This window comes from Hemiscyllium ocellatum, chromosome 38 (assembly GCF_020745735.1).
Source record: "Hemiscyllium ocellatum isolate sHemOce1 chromosome 38, sHemOce1.pat.X.cur, whole genome shotgun sequence".
NCBI lineage: Eukaryota > Metazoa > Chordata > Chondrichthyes > Orectolobiformes > Hemiscylliidae > Hemiscyllium > Hemiscyllium ocellatum.
The window spans coordinates 13,162,147-13,181,049 of record NC_083438.1 but is presented as its reverse complement, the minus strand read 5'-3'; the positions used below and the strand labels follow the sequence as shown (position 1 = coordinate 13,181,049).

The window sequence follows — 18,903 nt, the reverse complement described above, 5'->3', positions numbered from 1 at the left end:
GTCTACATCTGCATTACTGTGAGTAGTTTTGCTCCCCCTATTTAAGGAAAGATATAGTTTCATTGGCAGCCATTCAGAGAAGGTTTACGTGGGATGATCCCTGGGATGGAAGAGCTGTCTAATGAGCAAAGGTTAAACAGGTTGGGACTCTACTCACTGGAGTTTTGAAGAATGAGAGGTAATCACATTGAAACATATGTGGAGCTGACAGGGTCAATGCTGAGAGGATGCTTCCCCCTCCTGGAGAGTCTAGGAGCAGGGGGCACAGTCTCGGAATAATGGGACACCAATTTCAGACTGAGATGAAGAAGAATTTCTTCTCTCAGAGGGATGTGGGTCTTTGGAGCTTCTTACCACAGAGAGCTGTGGAGGACAGAATCCTTGTGTATATTTAAGGCTGAGACAGAGAGAGACCCTTGATCAGTCAGGGAATGAAGGGTTAAAGGGAAATTGGACATAAGGAATGCGGGATCAGCATGACCTTATTGAATGGTAGAACAGGCTCAAGGGATTGAACAGCCCTCCTGCTGTTCCTGTTTATTATGGTCTTCCACATTACCTGACAACAATGTCACAACAAGATAGAACATAGAACATAGAACAGTACAGCACAGAAACAGGCCCTTCTGGGCTGACCACTGTTGTTGTGCCGACCACTGATCCTCATGTGTGCACACTCAAATGTCTGTGACCATATGCATGTCCAGCAGTCTCTTAAATGTCCCCAATGACTCTGCCTCCACAACTGCTGCTGGCAACGCATTCCATGCTCTCACAACTCTCTGTGTAAAGAACCTGCCTCTGACATCCCCTCTATACGTTCCTCCAACCAGCTTAAAACTATGACCCCTCGTGTTAGTCATTTCTGCCCTGGGAAATAGTCTCTGGCTATCCACTCTATCTATGCCTCTCATTACCTTGTATACCTCAATTAGGTCCCCTCTCCTCCTCCTTTTCTCCAAGAAAAAAGTCCGATCTCAGTCAACCTCTCCTCATAAGTCCTCCAGTCCAGGCAACAACTTGGTAAAAAAGATGTAAACCCTTCCTGTTTTAAAGTAGAATTATTGAGTTCAATGTCTTTGAAATCAATAGGTAGCATTTGAATTAGTGGTTTGGGAGTGAATGGTTGACTGAATTTCAAACAAGTTACATCATCAGAACAATGCATAACAAGTCACTTTATTTTCAATAGTGAACTGACAAATGCTTCAAGTCAATGAATGCAACCAGCAGAACTGTTCCACACCCAAAGAAAACCATTTAGAAACTATAAGCTGCTCCAGCCTATCATGATAAATCTCATGTCCCGGTGAAAGTTGATCCCAAATTTTCCAGTCCAAAAACAAAAGGGGAAACTACCTCGACCAGAGACCTGAGCTTTGACGGAGTCAATTCCCTCTGCAGTAATTGGCATGTTTGTTTCTGCAGAATATAAAGTGGCTGTTGTCCAACCTGACCATAGGGGCTGCTCTCTTGTCTGACAGAGAGCTAGAGAGAGAGGATTGGGTGATGGTGTTAATCTGAAGGTGACCGCGCCTCAAGCAAGGGGAGAGGTTTAGAAGGAGAAAGCTTCTTAGTAACCTAGCTGATGTAGGAATTGAACCCATGCCCCTTCATCGGCCCCAAAACAACGACCAGCAAACAAAAAGATGTTGAACTGTGTTTTTTCTCCACTCGCAAGCAATTAATTATGACAGCATTAACATCCACAGACTTCTTACACTGGCCAATATAACTTGACTTAAAGGTCACGTACTCACCTATCTGTCCAACCAGAATGTGGAGATTCACTAAATAAGGGTGAGGGGATGGGAAAATAACACATAAAGATACATCACTGAATGTTTTACCAAATGTCGATAATCCATGTGTTCTGAAGAATGGTCTCTGAACTTGAATAGTTAACTTTGTTTCTTCTCTCTTTCTCTCCACAGATGCTGCCAGACCTGCTGAGTTCCTCCAAAATTCTCTGCATTTGTTTTGGATTGCCAGCCTTTAAATTGCCTTCTGCCACAGCAGTCTCTCATAATAAACTTTACATTTAAATTACTGACATAAACCATGAACTAAACAATCCCAGCACTGCTTATTGTTAATTTCTTTCCAGTCATTTCATTGTTCTGTTTTTTAAATCAAAGTTCTCAACTAACTAGCCATACCAATCTGATTATATCGGTTTAAAATATCAATCATGAGGTGGAGGTGCCGGTGTTAGACTGTGGTGGACAAAGTTAAAAATCATCAAGGTAAAAACAATGACTGCAGATGCTGGAAACCAGATTCTGGATCAGTGGTGCTAGAAGAGCACAGCAGTTCAGGCAGCATCCAACGAACAGCGAAATCGACGTTTCGGGCAAAAGCCCTTCAATCACACAACACCAGCTTCCAAATAAACCCGTTTGACTATAACCTGGTGTTGTGTAAAATATTAATTGATGTTACATATTGCGTTGTGTGCCTGCAGTTCCTCATTTTCGTGCCCTGACCTTTTTATCGAAACTTTGTTTTTCAAATATGATAAAGTTTTATGGAATTAAACTGTCTCATACTCACTCATCGCAAGCAGAACTGGGAAGATAAACATGTTCAACAATAAAATCGAGCACTCTTTGATTCCGTTGATTTGATGCGGTGGTTCAATAATTCCCTTGTGTTCCTGCCTGCGCTGGGATGACGAGGATGATGTGTCTGGGGTTTGAGTAACTGGCATTGCAAAATAGAACTCAATTTCTAAATACGAAGCTAGGAGTTAACATCAGCCTCAATTGGAACTCAGCCGCTGATAAGCATTCTTAACTATGAAGCTTCCTGGTTCTGGACTTCCCATTCATCCTTTCCAGATGCACCACAGCTGTACAGGAACTGTTCTTCACAAGACTACAAGAAACTATAGAAGGTCGTGAACACATCCCAGTCCACCATGTAAACCAGCCTTCCATCTTTTGACTCCATCTATACTTCCTGCCACTTCAAGAAAGCAGCCAGTAGAATCAAACACCCCTTCCACCTTCTTCCATTGGGCAGAAGATATAAATGTTGGAAACATGTGAGAACATATTCAGGAATAGCTTCTTCCCCGCTGTTATCAGACTTTTGAACAGACCTCTCAAATGTTGATGCTGTTCTCTCTCCCTCTCTCTCTCTGTACTTTCTCTGTGGCTGTAACTGTATTCTGAGCACTACCTGCTACCTTGATGCACTTTGTATGATACAATCTGCTTAGGAAGTATGCAAAACAACACTTTTCACTCTCAGTGCACGTGACAAAAATAAATCAAATCAAATCAAACTCTCTTTCTTCTCATCTCAGTCCAACCCCATCTCCTTTCATCAGTGACACCACTGATCATCAGGAATATCCTTCCTGTGTTTACACCTGTTAGCATTTTACAGGTTGCTGAGATTCCTCTCGCTTATTCTTCTAAACTCCCACGAATATAATTCTAATAGATTCAGTCTCTCTTCACATGCTAGTCCGGTCAACCCAGGAATCCTTTGCTGCACTCCCTCCATAGCCACGACATCCTTCCTCAGGTATGGGGACCCAAACTGCACACACAACACTCCAGGGTGTGGTCTCAGCCTGTATAATCAGCAAGACATCCCTGCTCCTGGATTGGAATCCTTTCGCAATGAAGGCCAACATCCAATCTGCCTTCTACACTACCCACTCCTCCTGCAATGCTCATTTTCAGTGACTGGTGTACAAGGGACACCCAGGTCTCATTGAACATTCCTCTTTGTCAGTTTACAGGTGTTTAAATAATAATCTGCCTTCCTATATTTGCTACCAAATCAAATCAAACTCTCTGGATGAAGACATTTCTTCTCATCTCAGTCTGACCCCATCTCCTTTCATCAGTGACACCATTGGTCATCAGGAATATCCTTCCTGTGTATAGGATATATCAGCATGGATTTTACATGGACTTGTTAGGAGAGTGGGAGTATTCATCAAGTTACCATTCAGTGATATAGTTTGGTGGTGGGGGGAAGGGGAGCTGGAAGTAGAAACATAGAAAGTAGGAGTAGTCCATTTAGCCCATCAAGCCTGCTCCTTCATTCAATATTAGGCTGGCTGATCATCCATAAGGCAGCAATATTCAGATACCAGGAGTTTGGTTGTCTAACTCTGGAGGAACCAGACTCTTTCTGAGGGTTTGGGGCATCGTTTATGTATTTTCAGGCAACGTCGTGATCAAAGAATTGCAAACTGGCAATGAAAAGATCAGTGCCTGTGGAGAGAGAACCTTCTGAAGAAGGGGAACAGGACACAAAACCTTAACTTGGCTCCTTTTCAGTGGCATAGTGGCTCAGTGGTTAGCACTGCTGGCTCATAGCGCCAGGGTTCCAGGTTCGATTCCAGCCTTGGGTGACTGTGTGGAGTTTGCACGTTCTCCCTGTCTCTGCATGGGTTTCCTCCGGGTGCTCTGGTTTCTTCCCACAGTCCAAAGATATGCAGGTCAAGTGAATTGGCCATGCTAAATTGCCCATAGTGTTAGGCGCATTAGTCAGAGGGAAATAGGTCTGGGTGGGTTACTCTTCAGAGGGTCAGTGTGGACCCGAAGAGCCTGTTTCCACACTGTAGGGAATCTAATCTAACTGCTACCTCATCCACCTCTGGTTCTAGTGTTTATTGTCTCAGTTGGCCAGTCAGCTGGATTTAAGAAAACCGAGGGAGTTAATTGTTAATCCACGCTCCCTTTCTTTATTCACTCAGGGGATGAGGCTGCTGCCAACTAGGCCAGTATTTATTGCCCATCCTAGAGGGTGGTTAAAAGTCACCCATGTTGCTGTGGTTTTGGAGTGACATATTGGCCAGACCAGGAAAGGATGACAGTTTCCTTCCCTAAAGGACGTTAGTATGGTTTTTCCATCAATCAGCAATGAATTCATAGCCATCATCAGAGTCTTTATTCCAGATGTTTATTGAATTCAAATTCCATCATCTGCCCTGCTCTCATGTTCTGGTCACCCATCCATCCATGAAATTTTATTTGAACCATCTCACCAAAAAACAGACAGACATGCACGCATGAGGGTGTCTCAAGGAAACTTTTGAGTGGGATCATCTGAATGGATTCTAGATTAGAGTGGTGCTGGAAAAGCACAGCAGTTCAGGCAACATCTGAGGAGCAGGAAAATCGATGTTTTGGGCAAAAGCTTTTGCCTGAAACGTCGATTTTCCTGCTTCTCGGATGCTGCCTGAACTGCTGTGCTTTTCCAGCACCACTCTAATCTAGAATCTGGTTTCCAGCATTTGCAGTCATTGCTTTTACCTCATCTGAATGGATGCTTCCCAACTTCATGTTAGTATCTTCCTTTGGCTAAGCCACAGTTTTAAAAAAAGCAGGGGTGCCACGGTGGCCTCACAGCACCAGGGTCCCGGGTTCGATTCCAACCTCAGGTGACTGTCTGTATGGAGTTTGCACGTTCTCCCTGTGTCTGTGTGGGTTTCCTCCAGGTGCTCCGGTTTCCTCCCACAGTACAAAGATGTGCATGTTAGGTGAAATGGCCATGCTTAAATGATCAATTAGGTGCATTAGTCAGAGGGAAAAGGGGCTTGGGTGGTTTACTCTTCGGAGGGTTGGTGTGGACCTGTTGGGCTGAAGGGCCTGTTTCCACACTGTAGGGAATCTGATCTAATAAAAAAATGTTTTATAGAGTTCAAAGGCAGTATTAATCAGATCACATCATAGATGGTTGTGCCTGCTTGAATTTTCTCTTGAATGTTGACAAAGTCTTTCAAGGTTTAAACCTCTATAACCGTAAGTCCTTTCTTCAATTTATGGCTTCACTTTATGGGGAATCATTCAGATGAATACTTGAAGTGTCATAAATTTCAAGGCGATGGGCCAAGTCCTGGAAAAGTGGGAGCAGAATAGTTAGGTGTTTGTTTTTGACTCAATGGGACAAAGGGTCATTTTCTGTGCTGTAGATCTCTATGACTCTGTAAATCTATGACACGCGGGCTCACCTTCTCTGATCTTGGATGTAAACAAATTAGTTCAGGAAGGAAATGTGAATCACACAGCACAGAAGCTTGTTGGCTTGTTGGGTCTGCACCAACATAAGTCTCCTGTAAATTTGCACTGGTCCCTCTCTCCCAGCACTCAGCCCATAGCCTTTAATGCTGTGACACTTCAAATACTCATCCAAGAACCTTTTAAAGAAAGTGAGGTTTCCTGCCTCAACTCCCCTCCCAAGGAGGGCACTTCAGACTTCCACCACCCTCTGGGTGAAACAACCCTCAATCCTTACCTAACCCTTCTGCCTTACACTTCTAAATGATGCTCTCTGCCCTTGTTATTGACATTCGACTCCGGGGTACTGTTCCTATTCCCTGTGTCCATCCTCTTCATAACTTTACACACCTCTATCAGGTCAACCACTTCTGCTCCAAAGAGAACAACCTGAGCTTATCCAGTCTCTCTTCATTGTTAACATGTTCCATCCCAAGCAACATCCTGGTGACTGTCCTCTGCACCCTGTCCAATACAATCACATCCTTCCCATAGTGTGGAGACTGGAACTGCACACAGTGCTCCAGCTGTGGCCTCACCAAAGTCCTGTCCAGCTCCACAGCATCAGGTGGCTCAGTGGTTAGCACTGCTGCCTCACAGCACCAGGGTCCCAGGTTCATTCCAGCCTTGGGTGACTGTCTGTGTGGAGTTTGCATATTCTCCCCGTGTCTGCGTGGGTTTCCTCTGGGTGCTCCAGTTTCCTCCCACAGTCCAAAGATGTGCAGGTTAGGTGGATTGGCCATGCTAAATTGTCCATAGTGCTAGATGCATTAGTCAGAGGGAAATGGGTCTTGGTGGGTCTTCAGAGGGTCAGTGTGGACTGGTTGGGCTGAAGGGCCTGTTTCCACACTGTAGGGAATTGAATCTAATCTAAAAAAAAAACTTCTTGAAGAGATTATACTGCTGATCTACAAAACCCTGGTCAGATCCCACATGGAGCAAATCTGGGCACCACATCTTAGGATGGATAGATTGGCCTTCGACAGAGTACAATGTAGGTATACTTCAGGGGTCAAGTGAAAAAGAGAGATTAAAGAAATTAGGCCTTTCTATTGAACTGAGAGGATTAAGGAATCTTCAAGAAATTAGCAGGGAAATACAGAGTAGATAAAGAGAAGCTATTTCCACTGGTTGGAGATTCTACAACTAAGGAGGGCACAGTCTGAGACCGAGGGCCAGACCATTCAGGAGAGATGTTAGGAAGCACTTCCACACACAAAGTGCTCCGGTTTCCTTCCAATCCAAAGATGTGTAGAAATAATGTCAGAAATTGCTGGAAAAGCTCAGCAGCTCTGGCACCGTCTGTGGAGATAAATCCGAGCTAATGTTTCGGGTCGAGTGACCATTTCTCAGAACTGATGTGGCTAGGAAAATGTCAATTTATATGCAGAAGATGAGGAGGGAGTAAGAAACAAATGATAGGTGGGGATAGAGTTCAAAGTGAGAAAAGAACAGTTGGACAGACATGGGAGTGGAAAAAGATCTGGCCAGGATGGTGAATAGATTATTAATGGGGACTGTTCATGGCTAAGAACAGGAATGTGCAGGTTAGGTGGGTCAGCTGCAGGAAATGCAAGGTCTCAGGTCAATGGCAGGCAGGGGTGGCTATGTTTGGGATGTTGTCTGAAGGATCAATTTGAACTTAACCGGCCAAATGGTCTTCTTCCACACTGCAGTGATTCTATGGGGAAATATGCCAGGATGTGGAGTTAGGCAACAGATCAGGCATTGAAGGCTCAAGGGGTCTCCTCCTGTTCCAATGTTCGTCAATCTCATAATCTGTCTATAATCTATCCATGTTTCATTATTTCACTACTTATGGCTTAAGTGTTTTCTGCTTTTATTGAGCATGTTACGTACAAATAAAATGAAATCAATAATGCAACAAAAATGATAGCAATTTCAATTCAGTCTATTCCATTTGCAGGTTTCTACCTCTTCATTGAGTTGGAGAACTGTGCATCTCTCTCCAATTAAAATAATCAGGCACTTTCCGTTAGCAGGACTTTCCATACAGGGATAAACTCTCACACTGAAGAGAAGAAGTGTCATGTTGCCTGAAGAACTGTTTCATTGCTGCAGCTGTGGGAGCAGTCTCAACGTCTGAACACACAGTTGGAATTCTCAGGTAAGGTGACCAGAATTCAGGGGAAGTTCCAAATCGTACAAAATGCCAACAGTGGGAGAGACGGAGGAAGCAATCAAAAACTTTGCCAAATTGATTCATTTCGAAGGCAGAACAGACTCAAATTTCATGGCAGGTCATGAGAGTCCAGTGTGGGAAAGCAAACTGTATGTAGTCTTGGTGGCGAATGTTTCCATTTCTTGCAGTCTTCTCTCGGACCTGCTTCCCCTCGTGTTTGCCCTTCACAAAACGTTTGATTTGATTTTGAATTGGTTCAATTTAATATTGAGATATTGACATGCTAACCAGACAAATCATCCCTTACATGTACATCAGGGTAATAGAACAAAATGCAAAATATATTGTGATAGCTACATAGAAAGTGCAGAGAAAGGTTAACTGGAATATATCAGAGATACTTTCACATTCCTGATAACAACAGGAAAGAAGCTGTTATTTTAATCCATGTTTCAACTTTTTGTATCTTCTGCCCGATGGAAGAGATCTTTGGCGTGGGGAGATCTTTGTTTATGTTGGATGCTTTCCTGAAGCAGCAGGAAGTACACAGAGTTGCTGGAAGAAAGGCTGGACTGAGCTGCATTCACAACTCTAAGGCATTGTCTAAAGCATTCGCTTCCTTTCCTGGGCATGTACCATTTCAAAACCCCCTTTTCCCCATTCTAGTTTCAGCAGGTTGCCTGCAGGTCATCAAATAACATCCGCTCTTCTCTTCAAAACTGTTGATGTTGTTCATTGGTTACAGTCCTGTAGTTCCTGAAAGGGATCAAAAATAAATTTGCTGTTACTTGGTCAAACAATGCAATATACAAGACTGCTCAACGTCATCACAATTTTTACACTCAGTGGCAAAGACTGCCCATGGATTTATTTCAATTGTCTGGGAATGTTTCACGCAGTCACTCGTGTTCTGTAAAATAGCCACACGGCAACACAAAAAATAGAAAACAGGAGTAAGACTATTCAGCCCCACAGGTCTGCTCCACCAAGTCAATAGGATTGTGGCTGATCACTCAACTCAGTCCCTTCCCCCTCAACTTTCTTTCATTGGTCACTTTAGCCCCCAAGATTAGATTCAACTCTGTCTGGAACAACAGTCAACATTGGACCCGACTGCTTTCTGTGACTGAGGATTCCACAGGATGCCCACTCTCTGGGTGAAGACATTTCTCCACATCTCAGTCCTACCCAGTCTCCTTTAGATTGTGAATCCCCTGGTTGTGGACCCCCAGCACCCCTCAGTCATTAGGAACACGTTTCCTGTGTTTACCCGGGCTAATCTTGTAGGTTTCTATGAGATTCCATCCCCCCTGCTGCCCCCATTCTCCAGTGAATACACATGCTCAGTTTTGGTTTTCACTGTGGTTTTGCTCCTTAAATTGTCTGACATGAATACAAATCCTCACTGAAACCACGATTAGTACAATGTTATAAGCCAACAGATTAGTGTGACAGTTTAACAATAAATATCATACATTCATGCAGCATGGAAACAGACCCTTTTAGATTAGATTAGATTACTTACAGTGTGGAAACAGGCCCTTCGGCCCAACAAGTCCACACCGACCCACCGAAGCGACAACCCACCCATACCCCTACATATACCCCTTACCTAACACTACGGGCAATTTAGCATGGCCAATTCACCTGACCCGCACATCCCGCCTGAGGCGGGAATTGAACCCAGGTCCCTGGCGCTGTGAGGCGGCAGTGCTAACCACTGTGCCACCGTGCCGCCGTGGGTCGGTGTGGACTTGTTGGGCCGAAGGGCCTGTTTCCACACTGTAAGTAATCTAATCTAATCTAAAAGGGTCTGTTTCCATGCTGCATGAATGTATGATATTTATTGTTAAACTGTCACACTAATCTGTTGGCTTATAACATAGCTGCCTTTGGCCCAGTCATCCATGCTGAACTGGACTTATCCCATATGCCTGTGTTTGACTCATATCCTTCTGAAACGTTCCTATCCACGAGCCTGTCCGAACATCTTTTAAATGTTAGAATTGTCCCTGTCTCTCCCACTTCCTCTGACAGCTCATTCTGTGCACACACCACCTTCTGTATGATAAAATGACCCCTCGGATCTCTTTTAAATCTTTCTGCCCTTTCCTTAAGTCTATACTGTCCAGTTTTCTACTCCCCCATTCTGTCAAATTTCTTTTGCTATTCACCTTGTCTATGGTCCTTATGATTTTATAAATGTCTGTAAGGTAATTCTTTCAGGCTCCTATGCTCCAATGGAGAAGAGTGTCCCAACTTATCTACCTTCAGTCTCACTGACATCCTTGTAAATCTTTACTGCACCCTTTCCAGTTTAATAACATCCTTCCTATAGAAGGGCAATCAGAATTGTGCACAGTATTTCAAATACGACCTTACCAATGCCTTGCAACATGATGTCCTAAACTCCTGCACTTTATGCTCTGACCAATACAAACACCTTCTTCACCATCCTGTCTACCCTTTAAGAGCTGAACAGGGTGGAAGTGCAGGACAAGCGTTAAAGTGCCAATTTCAAATGAAAAGGCTCAGTACTCACCGTTTCTCCATGGTGAGCTGGATGCAGTGTAGTTCCTTCTGAAACAGGAGAATGCATGATAAGAGGAAAACTGAAATACGACAGATTCTGCAATTCAGAAACTAGCACAGAGAATGCATCTGGGGGGACAGAGAGAGGAAGAGCGTGAACGCTGTGAGACCTCTGTCACTCTTCTTCGGTGAGTTTCAAAGAGAAGTCATATCGGAAATGTGAACTTTGTACCTCTCTCTCTCTCTCTCTCCACAGATGCTATCAGTCCTGCTCAGTTTCTCCCACATTCTCAGTGATAATTATTTCACTTTCTGCAATTAATTAACATTGAAGGTCACACAAAGTTCATAAAACCACCTTGTCTTCACGATGATAATCTACTGATAAATAAGCAAGGCCTGTTGACTAAAAGATAATACAATAATGCTGTGGATTTTATCCTATCCTCCTCACAGTGACTAAATAATGGAAGTGAATTTTGAATTAGTTTGAGCAAGGTGTTAATGGAATATCTTGACAATGCAGCCTGTAGAAAGAAATAATTCTCACATTTCTGTTCTGATAATATCTGCGAAATGTCTCAGTCAGCCCCATCGTAGTTCTTGACTCATCATGAGCTCGGAAGTAAGCATTTTGTGGAATTGTCACATTCATAGCTTTGTGGGGGAGAATACAAGGTGCGGTCTCTCGCCCAGGGCAAGCTAAGCATTGGAGCACCTGCATTTGAAGGCCCCAAAAGCTTCTTGAAAACACATCCCTTTAATATTTTGCCCTGAACCATATTCTGTGATAACGATTCCCATAGGCGCGACACTCTCTGGGTGAAGGCATTTCTTTTCACCTCAGTCCTGAAAGGTTTACCTCTTATCCTTAAACTGTGTCCCTGGTTCAGGACTGCCCTGATCACCAGGATCATCCTTCCTGTGTTTATCCTAATAGTCCTGTTGGAATTCTACAGGTTTCTATGAGATTCCACCCCTCAATCTTCTAAAATCCAGTTAATATTGTTCTAATCAATGCAATTTCTCCACATCTGGCCATCCTGTTAACCCAGGAATCAGTCTGGGCAACCTTTGCTGTAATCTTTCCACAGCCACAGTAGCCTTCCTCAGATAAAAAAAAACCCAAACCTGAAAACACAGTATTCCATTTGTAGTGAGGTGCAAGAGAGGAGTGGAGGACTGCTGGGAAGGTGAGTAAAAAAACATATTTTGAACAGAGTGGTGAGGAGAGAAGGCAGAGAGAAACAAGGGCTCCAGGAAATATTTAAGCTAAATCTGAGACCATACACTGTAAGGCCTCCTTCCCACCTACCTCCTCTAACCTTACTAAGAGTCTTCAAACATGGGAAGTTTTCAGGTTTTCTCATTTTTTTTCTTTTCTTTTCTCCCTTTGTTTCGTCCTGTGTGGGCTTTCAGAGTAGCGGGATATGGACATTAGGGCAGTTGCAGGTTCCTCCTGCAGAGTGTGGCAGGTGAGAGACACTTCACATGTCTCTGCCGACGACATCTGCGGGAAGTGCACCCAACTCCAGCTACTCGAAAACTGAGTTAGGGAAATGGAGTTGGAGCTGGATGGACTATGGATCATCCAGGAGGCTGAGGGGGGAATTGAGAGGATGTACCGGGAGGTGGTCACTCCCCAGACACAGGGTAAGGACAGTTGTGTTACTGTCAGGGGGAGGAAAGGGAACCAACAGACAGAGCAGGGATCCCCTGTGGCTGTTCCCCTCAGTAATAGTGAAACCATTTTGGATACTGCAGGTAGGGACAGCCTATCGGGGGAAGCCTTAGTTGGCAGGTCTCTGTCACTGAGCCTGTCACTGTGGCTCAGGAGGGAAGGGGGGAGAATAGAAAAGCGCTAGTGGTAGGGGACTCAATAGTTAGACGGACTGACAAGAGATCTTGTGGTCAGGAGTAGGACGCCAAGAAGGTATGTTGCCTCCCTGGTGCCAGGGTCCGGGATGTCACTGATCAGGTTTACTGGATTCTGAAGGGGGAGGGTGAGTAGCCAGAAATCGTGGTACATATTGGCACCAACGATATAGTCAGGAAAGGGATTGAGGATCTCAAAGGTGACAACAGAGAGTTAGGTTGGAAGCTGAAGAGCAGGACAAGTAGAGTAGTGATCTCAGGTTTGCTACCGGTGCCACGAGATAGTGAGGTGAGGAACAGGCAGTGAATGCAGCGTAACACTTGGTTGCAAAGCTGGTGCAGGAAGGAGGGTTTCAGATACCCTGATCATTGGGAGACCTTCTGGGGAAGGTGGGACCTGTACATGAAGGGCGGGTTGCTCCTGAACTGGAGGGGCACAAATGTCCTGGGTGGGAGATTTACTCATGTGGTTCGGGAGGGTTTAAACTAGTTTGGCGGGGGGTGGGAGTCAGAGCTACATACCTGAGAGGGGGGCAGTTGCAGATGGGGCAGTGCCAGGGTGTAGTGAATCTATCAGGAAGGTTTCTCACACAATGAAACAAAGGGATCGCTTAAAGTGTGTGTCTGCTTAAAGCAACGAGTGTCAGAAATAAGAGTGATGCACTTAAAGCATGGACTTGGGGCTACGATGTTGTGGTCATAACGGAGACGTGGTTTTAACAGGGGCAGGAATGGTTGCTTGATGTTCCAGGGTTTAGAACATTTAAAAAGAACAAGAAGGGGGGAGAAAGAGGAGGGAGTGTAGTTTTGCTGATCAGAGAGCGCATCACAGCTACAGAAATGGAGATTGTTGAGGAAGGTTTGCCTACTGAGTCAGTAAGGGTGGAAGTTAGGAACAGCAAGAGAACAGCCACCTCATTGGTTTTCTACAGACCACCTAATAGCAGTAGAGAGATTGAAGCACTCATATTTTTTGGAAAAATGCGGAAGTAGCAGGGCTGTTGTCATGGGTGATTTCAACTTTCCCAATGTTGACTGGAACCTCCTAAGTGCCGAAAGTTTGGATGGAGCCGTTTTTGTCAGGTGTGTTCAGGAGGGTTTCCTTACTCAGTATGTAGACAGACCGACGAGGGGAGAGGCCATTTTGTATTTGCTGCTGGCAATGAGCCAGGACAGGTGTCAGATCTCACGGTGGGAGAACACTTTGGTGACAGTGATCACAACTGCCTCACATTTATCACAGCCTTGGAGAGGGAAAGGAACAGTTAGCAAGGGAAGATATTTAGTTGGGGAACAGGAAATTATGCCACTATCAGACAAGAGTACAGACTGGAAGCAATTGTTCCACAGAAAGGGTACAGCAGGCAAGTGGAGACTATTTAAGGAGCAGTTGTTGCAAGTGATGCATGAATTTGTTCCTCTGAGACAGGTAAGAAGGGATAAGATTAACCTTGGATGACAAGAACAGAGGAGCTTCTCATCAAAAGAAAGAAGGCAGCTTATGCAAGGTGGAGGAAGCAAGGATCTAGGACAGCTTTAGAGGATTACAGGCTTGCTAGAAAGGAGCTCAGAAATGTTGTGGCCATAACAGGGACATGGGTTTCTCAGGGGCAGGAATGGTTGCTGGATGTTCCAGGGTTTAGAATATTTAAAAAGAATCGGGAGGGGTGAAAAAGAGGAGGGGATGTAGCACTACTCATCAGAGAGAGTATCACAGCTACAGAATCTTCCACTGTCGAGGAAGATCTGCCTACCGAGTAAGGATGGGTGGAAATTAGGAACAGCAAGGGAGCAGTCACCTCATTAGGGGTTTACTACAGGCCCCCCCCAATAGCAGCAGGGAGATGGAAGAAAGCATAGGTCAGCAGATTTTGGAAAAGTGTGGACGTAGTAGGGTTGTTGTAATAGGTGACTTTAACTTTCACAATATTGATTGGAACCTCCTTCGAGCTGAAGATTTGAATGGAGCTGTTTTTGTAAGGAGTGTTCAGGAGGGTTTCCTAACTCAGTACGTTGACAGGCCGACGAGGGGAGAGGCCATTCTAGACTTGGTGCTCGGAAACAAGCCAGGGCAGGTATCAGATCTTGTGGTGGGAGAGCATCTTGATGATAGTGACTAGAACGGCCTCACATTCTACATAGCTATGGAGAAGGAGAGGATTAGGCAAAATGGGAGGATATTTAATTGGGGAAGAGGAAACTATGATGCGATTAGACATGAGTTAGGAAGCATGGATTGGGAGCAATTGTTCCATGGTAAAGGCACTAGAGACACGTGGAGACTGTTTAAGGAACAGTTGTTGCAAGTGATGAATAAATATGTCCCTCTGAGATAGGCAAGAAGGGGTAAGGTAAAGGAACCTTGGATGACGAGAGTGGTGGAGCTGCTCGTCAAAAGGAAGAAGGTAGCTTACATAAGGTTCCTCATGGTAGGCTCATTCAGAAGGTCAGGAGGAATGGGATACAGGGGAACTTAGCTGTATGGACACAGAATTGGCTGGCCAACAGAAGACAGTGAGTGGTAGTGGAAAGGAAAATATTCTATCTGGAAGTCTGTGGTGAGTGGTGTTCCACAGGGATCTGCCTTTGAGCCTCTACTGTTTGTAATTTTTATTAATGACTTGGATGAGGGGATTGAAGGATGGGTCAGCAAGTTTGCAGACGACACAAAGGTTGGAGGTGCCGTTGACAGTTGGCTGTTGTAGGCTGCAGCAGGACATTGACAGGGTGCAGAGATGGGCTGAGAGATGGCAGATGGAATTCAACCTGGATAAATGCCAGGTGATGCATTTTGGAAGGTCGAATTTGAAAGCTAAGTACAGGATTAAGGATCGGATTCTTGGCAGTGTGGAGGAACAGAGGGATCTTGGTGTGCAGGTACATAGATCCCTTAAAATGGCGACCCAAGTGGACAGGGTTGTTAAGAAAGCATATGGTGTTTTGGCTTTCATTAACAGGGGGATTGAGTTTAGGAGCCATGAGATCTTGTTGCAGCTCTATAAAACTTTGGTTAGACCGCACATGGAATACTGCGTCCAGTTCTGGTCGCCCTATTATAGAAAAGATGTGGATGCTTTGGAGATGGTTCAGAGGAGGTTTACCAGGATGCTGCCTGGACTGGAGGGCTTATCTTATGAGGAGAGGTTGACTGAGATCGGAATTTTTTCATTGTAGAAAAGGAGGAGGAGAGGGGACCTAATTGAGGTATACAAGATAATGAGAGGCATAGATAGAGTCGATAGCCAGAGACTATTTCCCAGGGCAGAAATGACTAACACGAGGGGTCATAGTTTTAAGCTGGTTGGAGGAAAGTATAGAGGGGATGTCAGAGGCGGGTTCTTTACACAGAGAGTTGTGAGAGCATGGAATGCGTTGCCAGCAGCAGTTGTGGAAGCGAGGTCATTGGGGACATTTAAGAGACTGCTGGGTCTATGGTCATACATATGCATATATGAGGATCAGTGGTCGGCACAACATCGTGGGCTGAAGGGCCTGTTCAGTGCTGTACTGTTCTATGTTCTATGTTCTAATGGACTGAGGAGAGCCAGGAGGGGGCATGAAAAAGGCTTGGCAAGAAGGATGAAGAAGAACCCAAAGGCGTTTTATTCATACGTGAGGAATAAGAGAATGATCAGGGAGGAGGTAGGGCTGGTCAGGGATAGCGTGGGGAACTTGTGCGTGGAGTCTGAGCAGATAGGGGAAACCCTAAATGAGTTTTTTGCTTCGGTTTTCACTAAGGAAAGGGACCTTGTTGTGAATGAGAACTTTGAGGAGCTGGAATACAGGCTTGACCAGATCAAGATTGATGAAGTTGATGTGCTGGAAATTTTGCCAACCATTAAGATTGATAAGTCCCCAGGGCCAGACCAGATTAATCCCAGGCTGCTCTGGGAAGTGAGAAAGGAGGTTGCTAGCCGTTGGTGAGGGTATTTTCCACCTCGCTCTCCATGGGAGTCATACCGGAGGATTGGAAGAAGGCAAATGTTGTTCCTCTTTTCAAGAAGGGGAGGAGGGAAATCCCTGGCAATTACAGACCAGTCAGTCTTATGTCTGTGGTCAGCAAGGTTTTGGAAAGAATTCTGAGGGATAGGATTTATGACTATTTGCCAAAGCATAGCGTGATTAAAGGCAGTCAGTGTGGCTTTGTGAGGGGCAGGGCATGCCTCACAAATCTTATTGAGTTATTTGAGGGGTGACAAGACAGGTCAATGAAGGTCGAGCAGTGGATGTGGTGTATCTGGACTTCAGCAAGACATTTGATAAGGATCCTCATGGTTGGCGCATTCATAAAGTCAGGAAGTATGGGATACAGGGAGATTTGGCTATCTGGATTCAGAATTGGCTGGCTGACAGAAGGCAGAGAGTGGTTGTAGATGGAGAGTATTCTGTCTGGAGGTCAGTGTTGAGTGGAGTCCTGCAGTGCTCTGTTCTTGGGCCTCTGCTCTTTGTAGTTTTTATAAATGACTTGGATGAGGAGATTGAGAGGTGGGCTGGTAAATTTGCCGATGGCACAAAGGTTGGAGGGCTATTGCAGGCTGCAGAACGACATAGACAGGATGCAGAGCTGGGCTGAGAAATGCCAGATGGAGTTCAACCTGGATAAATCAAAGTGATGCATTTTGGAAGCTCAAACTTGAATGCTGAATGTAGGATTATGATCTGAGCTACAGAGAGATGTTGAACATGTTGGAGCTGTTTTCCCTGGAGTGTCGGAGGCTGAGGGGTGACCTTATAGAGGTTTACAAAATTATGAGGGGCATGGATAGGATAAATAGACAAAGTCTTTTCTCTGGGGTCGGGGAGTCCAGAACTAGAGGGCATAGGTTTTGGGGGAGAAGGGAAAGATATAAAAGAGACCTAAGGGGCAACGTTTTCATGCAGAGGGTGGGACGTGTATGGAATAAGCTGCCAGAGGATGTGATGGAGGCTGGTACAGTTGCAACATTTAAGAGGCATTTGGATGTGTATATGAATAGGAAGGGTTGGTTGGGATATGGGCTGGGTGCTGCTGGTGGGACTAGATTGGGTTGGGATATCTGGTCGGCATGGACAGGTTGGACCAAGGGGTCTGTTTCCATGCTGTACATCTCTATGACTTTGACTGTATGGCAGGTTTCTTGGCAGTGTGGAGGAACAGAGGGATCTGGGTGTTCAAGTGCATAGATCCCTTAAAGTTGCCATCCAAGTGGATAGGGTTGTTAAGAAAGCATATGGTATTTTGGCTTTCATTAACAGGGGGACAGAGTTGAAGAGCCACGAGGTTTTGCTGCAGCTCTACAAGTCCCTGGTGAGACCACACTTGGAATATTGTGTCCAGTTGTGGTTGTCCTACTATAGGAAAGATATGGAGGCTTTGGAGATAGTGCAAAGAAGGTTTACCAGGATGCTGCCTGGACTGGAGGGCTTGCCTTATGTAGACAGGTTGACTCAGCTCAGACTTTCTCTCTGGAGAGACGGAGGAAGAGAGGTGACCTGTTTGAGGTATACAAGCTAATGAGAGGCATGGATAGAGTCAATAGCCAGAGGGAATACAGGGAGAACTAACCATTTGGATACAGAACTGGCTCAAAGGTAGAAGACAGAGGGTGGTGGTGGAGGGTTGTTTTTCAGACTGGAGGCCTGTGACCAGTGGAATGCCACAAGGATCGGTGGTGGGTCCTCTACTTTTTGTCATTTACATAAATGATTTGGATGTGAGCATAAGAGGTACAGTTAGTAAGTTTGCAGATGACACCAAAATTGGAGGTGTAGTGGACAGCAAAGAGGGTTACCTCACATTACAACAAGATCTGGAGCAGATGGGCCAATGGGCTGAGAAGTGGCAGATGGAGTTTAATTCAGATAAATGTGAGGTGCTGCATTTTGGGAAAGCAATCTTAGCAGGACTTATTCACTTAATGGTAAGGCCCCAGGGAGTGTTGTTGAACAAAGAGACCTTGGAGTCCAGGTTCATAGCTCCTTGAAATGGAGTCACAGGTAGATAGGATAGTGAAGAAGGCGTTTGGTATGCTTTCCTTTATTGGTCAGAGTATTGAGTACAGGAGTTGGGAGATCATGTTGCGGCTTTACAGGACATTGGTTATGCCACTGTTTGGATATTGCGTGTAATTCTGGTCTCCTTCCTATCGGAAAGATGTTGTGAAACTTGAAAGGGTTCAAAAAAGGTTTACAAGGATATTGTCAGGGTTGGAGGATCTGAGCTACAGGGAGAGGCTGAACAGGCTGGGGCTGTTTTCCTTGGAGCGTCAAAGGCTGAGGGGTGACCTTATAGAGGTTTACAAAATTATGAGGGGCACGGATAGGATAAATAGACAAAGTCTTTTCCCTGGG

At 45.0% G+C, this 18,903-nt stretch overlaps 1 protein-coding gene across 1 annotated transcript in view; it reads right to left on the bottom strand.

Moving 5' to 3' along the window:
* Positions 1–7,846: 7,846 nt before the first annotated feature.
* Positions 7,847–18,903, bottom strand: part of LOC132833941 (leukocyte immunoglobulin-like receptor subfamily A member 1) — a 32,143-nt gene continuing 21,086 nt past the window's right edge. The window contains exons 7-8 of the mRNA XM_060852626.1: positions 10,709–10,746; positions 7,847–8,922 (exon numbers count right to left, since the gene is read on the bottom strand). Coding sequence (XP_060708609.1) covers positions 8,899–8,922; positions 10,709–10,746 — 62 coding nt within the window. The 3' untranslated portion in view covers positions 7,847–8,898. The remainder of the gene's footprint in view (positions 8,923–10,708; positions 10,747–18,903) is intronic.